We start from the raw sequence: 6000 nt of genomic DNA on the forward strand, positions 1-6000 counted from the left end.
ATCACGGCTGGAGAATCCCCACCACCACCACCAATCCAACCCTCTCCTCCCTACTCCCCTTCCTCCCGCTCTAGGTCAGTGGGGGAATCGCCACTGTATAGACACCGAGGAACCAAAGCCCTCTTCTGCTTTCCCAGGAAGGAAAAGCATGTGCTACCTGCAGTCAGACTGCCCCAGGTGAGGGCGAAGAGTGCACTTGCATGAACTGGAGCACATGTGTTTACATGGCCGCTGGAATGCCACACCTGGCTTTTAACCTCCACAAACAGCCTTTCACTCACCTAGAAGCATGGCTCGTTCACTAATTAGAGAGTATTACACGCTTCACTGCACACCAGCTAAGAACTTAAAATAAGGAAGCTTATGTGAAAGCATTAGCCCTGGAGATGGTACTAGGGATGCTTTATAGAAAAAGAAAAACAGGAAACATAACCCACCTGTGACACCACCACGTTCATACTTAACTTTTCTAATATGTCAGCCACAGCACTTAGAGATAGAAGCCACTCAGTATGGGACAGCCCCCGGCAGGGCCTAGTAAAGAAGTCACATGGAGAGGGATGTGCAGCAAAGAGAATGAAAGACAGAGAGTCCAGTGAACCCACTTCTCCCACCACCACCTGCAAGGCCTCTGCTCCCTTCTGCTGTGGGAGCCCAAGAAGAAGCACACCTGTCCTCCAGGCCAAAGGACAGGGAGACAAGGGGAAGGGAAGGTCTTGGAACAAACTTGGCATCATGTTCTCCCTTGTAGAGGCTCAACATGGCTGCTCACTGTGATCAATGGGCGGAAAAGGCCAGCCTAACATGTGGGGTGGGGTCTCCTCCAAGTTTCCTGGGGTGCATGCCCTTTTTGACCCTCCCTGAATAACTTGAAGATCCAGCCCTGAAGCTCATCCCCTTTTCAGTCCTGGGGGAGCCCATACATTGAGGGGCAGTCCAAGGAGGGACCCTCAACCAGGTCAGTCTTGAACTTGGGAGGATGACATTCCACTTACTGAGTAATAAACCGTATCCACAGGCAACTTCACTATTTGAAACACGCCCTGGGGCGGTCGAAGGCTCAGGTAAGGCTTTACAAGCTGATCTTTAGCCTCTTGGGACCCCAGCAACTCAAATGATGGGCCAAGTGCAAAACAGCAAGCAGCCCGAGGTCAAAGAACCTTTACTTCAAATTGGAACTTGGTCATAAATGGAGAGGAAGCCACTAGTTGATCATGTGGCTATGAGAATGCTTGCGAACTCTGTCCAGGGTCTGACTGCAGTTTCTCTCTGTGCCGCCCTCTCTCTGCCGTCTGTGTTCCATGTGGATTCAGGCAGACAGGGGACCAGCTGAGTGCATTCCGAGCTGCATGGTGCACTAGTGGAGCTGAGCATTGCCACGGCACTAGAAAGCATGGGGTGGAAATACAGGGATGGTTGCAGCCCCCAAGAACGAGGCATTTCCCCCCTCTCTCCCCAAGCCACCTAAGACATCATTTGTGCATGGCATGTTTTAGGATCCTGTTTGCTCTCTTTAGAAGGGCTTTCAGTACTGCTGGTCCCTGCTCCCAGCTCAGATTCACTTCCTCTTTAGCATACACTATTACAGATTTTGCCGTGCTTTCCCCCCGCCTCAAGGTTTAAAGTGGATCATACAAAACAGCTCCCCCAGGAAACAGGCTGTGAGAGGCAGTGCCCCCTGGCATTCTGAGCTTTTTCAGAATCAGAGACAGCCAACAGCAAGCATCGAGGCTGCAGGCAGGCAGAGACTGGTGGTAGCATTAAAAGGAACTCAGAGCAAGAGGCTGGTAGGCAGTGGATCTGAGAGCAGGTGGAGAATGATGCACCATAGGAGAGGTAGGGTACGTCTTAATTAGGCAGAAGGCCCCAGACAAGTGCTGATGACAGAGTCCAGTCCCGCTGCAACTGCTGCACCTGCCATCCCAAACTTACAATCACAATATGACTCACGGCTCTGAGACTCCAAAGCTCTCAGTTCTCCCTCAGGCAGCAATGGGAGAAGCAGCCACACTGGGCTTCTGGAGGGTCCCACATACCCGGATGCCCCAGACTTGCCTGGAAGAAAGGAGTTGTCTGCAGCTGCAGTTCCGACCGGCTATGCCAAGTTATGCCTAGCAGCCCACTAAGTAGGCAAACGGAGAACCCTGGCTGCAGCAGCTCTCCTCCCTCTCGGCCCCTCCAGGAAGCCCCATCCTGAATTTCAGCCCCGTCCCCTCAGCTTCTCCTCTTTACTCAGCTCCACACTCCTCCTCCAGGCTTCCCAATCCCACAGCTGCTCCCCGCTCCCCACACCACTCCTCTGACATTCGCATTGTTAAGCAATTGTACAGACAGCAAACCGAGTCTTTCGGTTTCAAGCTGAAGCTCCCAGACAAGCCAGCCTGGGCCACTTCACTCTCCCAGGCACGTCTCTGACCACCCTACCCACGGGCCTCCTAGACCCTCCTCTTTGGCCCAAGCATCCTGGACATCTTTTTGCTTCCGACCTGCCATCAGACCCATGGAGACCTGGTATCCCCGGCCTCTCCTCTCCCCACTCGGAGCTCTGAACCCACACAAGAAAAGGAAGCAAAGAGACTTCCACACCTTTGCTAGCAGCACCTGCTCCAGCAAGCTCCCAAAGCCCCTGGAACCATCCAGGCTGCCTGGGGCCCCACACCCCCTTCTCTGGCGGTTTTAGCTTCAGCCCAGCCCACAGGATGCAGTGCCTGATGGCACTTCCGAGCAGAAAGAGAGGAAAAAAAATGCCACCTCGTCAATGACAAGCTGTTCCAATCAGGCAGCTCAGACACCAAATGCCCTGGACAACAGACAAATCAGGCCTCCTCCTTCTGGTTGGGAGGAGGCCCACTCAGCACATGGGGAGACGTGAACCCCCACGGCAAGCTCCCTTCTCACCCCCCACATCTGACCAGACAACAGTGCTCCCTCCCAGCAGGCAGACTTCTCCCATCAGTTCCAACAACTCTGGCCAACTACCCTCTCCCCTGCTCCAAAGCACAGGGAGACCCCGGACCAAGCAGGAGACCACTGGCGTGGCTCTTCCCAACAGGACCGAGCACAAGAGTAAGCTGAAAACCAAGTACTCACCGTGGTGAAGTCTTGGTGGCCACACTCCTGCCCTTTGAACTTGCAGTAAAGCATCATATCCTTCAGGTCGTGGCCCACGCGATGCAGGAACTCCAGCATGCTGAACTGCTTGGGTCGGTAGTGTTTGAAGTTGGCCTTCTGCCGCAGGGCCTCCAGCACAGCGGGGTCGGCCAGGTGGGGGTCCGGGATCTGCAGGTTCACGTCGAGCAGGGCCAGCAGCTCGCCGGCATGGTACAGGTCATTGGTGGTGAGCCTGGAGAAGCGGAAGCCGTTGAGGTTGCAAAGGGTCACAGCTGGGAAGACCAGACTCTGGGCCACCACCTCGTCCACCTTGGTGACGTGCTGGTAGGAGAAGTAGTAGGACACCCTCTCGGAGCTCTCCACCAGCAGCAGGCCCAGGGAGCACACGAAGGCCACGGCCCAGAGCACACGCCGGATGGTCAGCGGCCCGTACACGAAGATGTGGCGGATGCCGTGGAGGGTGGAGGTGTTGGCAAAGATCTGGAGGCTAGAGGGCTGCAGGCTGCCCTCGCTGGGGCTCTCCTTGAGGTCCATGGGGACCCTGTGCAGTTCCACCACTGGCTTCAGGTTGATCAAATTTCAGAGAGTTCCCAGTCCTCCAGCTCAGCTTAAAGCTTGCCGTTCAGGGGAGAGAACCCCAGACGAGCATCAGGCCAGGTGCGGTGAGTTTATCCTGAGAGCCCAGCCGCCAGCTGACGGGGGTGAGTGTTTATATAAAACCCATTCAAACTCTAGCTCCTGATTTTTTCCAGGCGATAAGGAGGGCTGGTTTTATTTAGGGAGACACCAAGGTGATGTGGAAGAGATGTGGGTGGGAAGGGAGAGCTTAGCCAATGGAAATACAGTCCTCCCCCCTACACACGCCACTAGAGACAAGATTAAAAGCGAGAGCGAGGGAGAAAATGCTTAAAACAAGTCGCTGAGCAGCTCGGAGCCTGTTAACCAGTGCATGATGCCCCGTGTTAACCATCCCGGAGATGTCAGGGCGGCCGCGCTGATGCACTGCGGGCGGGCGCAGCGGCCGAGCCTCCCAGCCGCTGCTGCTGCCGCCGCCGCCGCCGCCGCCGCTCGGTCCTCTCCCCCGCGCTGTTCTGGACTCCGGATTCCGTTTCTCGCCGCCGGTCTCCGTCCCTCCTCTTCTCCTCCTCCAGGCCCCCTTTGGGGGGCAAAATTCCAAATGCCGGCGGCCGCGGCTCGGAGCGGAGGCAGCGCGCGGCCGCGGGGAGGCGAGGACCAAGGCTGGAAGCAGGGGGCTCGCTCGCTCGGGGACTCGCCTCTCCCCGCCTCCCGGAAGAAAAGCAAGACCCTGAGCGCACGGAGCGAGCTGGCCTCCCTCACCCCTCCTCCTCCAAGCTGCTGGGGGGAGGGGCAGCGAGGAGGGCGGGGGCGAGGCCTGGTGGGGGCTGGGGGCCCGGCGAAAGTTTCTTCGTAGCCTCTTTTAAAGGTTGCTAATGGGGGCTTCTCCCCGAAGGTGGAAAGCCAGCCCTGGAGTGAGGACGTGACACCCCGCCCCCGCCGGTGGCAGAAAGGCACTTGATAAACTCCCTTGAGCCAGGTACGCGGGTGGAGGCAGCATTCCTTTGCACCACGGTGTGTAGTTCCCAGGTCAGTCTCAGCCTGGGGTTTCCGGAGGGGAGATGCTGCAAACGGGGGAGGAAAGGGCAATCTAAAAACCACAGTTCCTCTGCTAAAGGCTGGAGGGTACATTCCCGGGAGCCCGAGCCCCGCCTGCAACAGAAAAGCCAGGCGCCCCTTGCAGCCCCCAGAGAAAGCAACAAGTAGCCTGCCCCCCTCCCCGGGCAGAGCTGCAGGAAATTGTAGCTGGGGGGAGGGGGGTGGAGAAAGACAGCTGGGGTTCTAGGAGGGCTGGCTGCATTCCCTTTGGGGTGTGTGTGTGTGTGTGTGTGTGTGTGTGTGTGTGTGTTCTGCCCCAGTATATGCCAGATGGAAGCACAGCTGGATCTATAGGTGGGAGCAAATGACTGGGCTTGCAGCCACCTACCTCTTTTTTCCTGAAAATCCACTGGAAGTCCGCCCCTGCTAGCAGGTGGGTGTGGCTTGCCTGGGCCTGGGAACAAATGACTGGGACCTATAGAATCAATGATGTTAAATCTTCATCAGGAGTTAAGGAACAGAAAGTCACAGTGGCCAGCCCAATGCATCCTGCCAAGCTGGGCAAAGCAACCTGGAAGAGCCTTACTGAGCCAACCTCGTGTCCCCAGGGCATGCCAAGCTTAAGTAACGCTCCTTGGGACCCGGTGGTGAAGAAGGCAGCTTAGGGAATGACCCTCCTAGTAGGTATCTACTCTGAAATCTCTCTCCATTCCACCAGAGCCTCTTGCTAAACCAGATCCAAACTGAGAACAGTGGGGATGCACTTTGAGGCAACACGTGACATTAAATCAGTGGTGTATTGATCTAGAAATAGAAACAGTAAGCACAGATGACAGAGGCTAGTCAACCTCATGTGCCATCCCAGAGGTCCCAGACCCCGGCCTTGTACAGCTGCCTGAATGGGGCACAGGGTTTTCAAACTGGATGCCCAAACTACCTAAGAATCTATCCTAGGCCGGGACCTGTGTGAGGGTGCATTCTCATCTCCCTTAACCCTGCCATCCATCTTGGCCCCTGTGTGGTTGCTACCCCTCATCTATAGATGAGGAAACAGGTTCACAGAAAGTAAGTGCCCGGCCCAAGTTATAAGCTAGTAAGTGCCAGAGTTGGGACTTGTACTCAGGCACGTTTGCCTCTAAAATACAGCTTCAAAAAGCTGATCCAAAGCATTTCTTCCCAAATTCAGGAAGGGGGGAAGCATTTCGATATCACCTTCCCCATAATGCGCGCGCGCACACGCACGTACACACACACACCCCTGCTTGCCTGAATCTT

General features: G+C 56.0%; 1 protein-coding gene across 1 annotated transcript in view; it reads right to left on the minus strand.

Moving 5' to 3' along the window:
- The window catches only part of ASIC2 (acid sensing ion channel subunit 2), an 828796-nt gene extending 824375 nt beyond the window's left edge, over nt 1–4421 (minus strand). The window contains exon 1 of the mRNA XM_036341928.1: nt 3091–4421. Coding sequence (XP_036197821.1) covers nt 3091–3645 — 555 coding nt within the window. The 5' untranslated portion in view covers nt 3646–4421. The remainder of the gene's footprint in view (nt 1–3090) is intronic.
- Between the last annotated feature and the right edge of the window lie 1579 nt (nt 4422–6000).

This window comes from Myotis myotis, unplaced genomic scaffold, assembly GCF_014108235.1.
Source record: "Myotis myotis isolate mMyoMyo1 unplaced genomic scaffold, mMyoMyo1.p scaffold_m19_p_17, whole genome shotgun sequence".
Classification (NCBI taxonomy): domain Eukaryota; kingdom Metazoa; phylum Chordata; class Mammalia; order Chiroptera; family Vespertilionidae; genus Myotis; species Myotis myotis.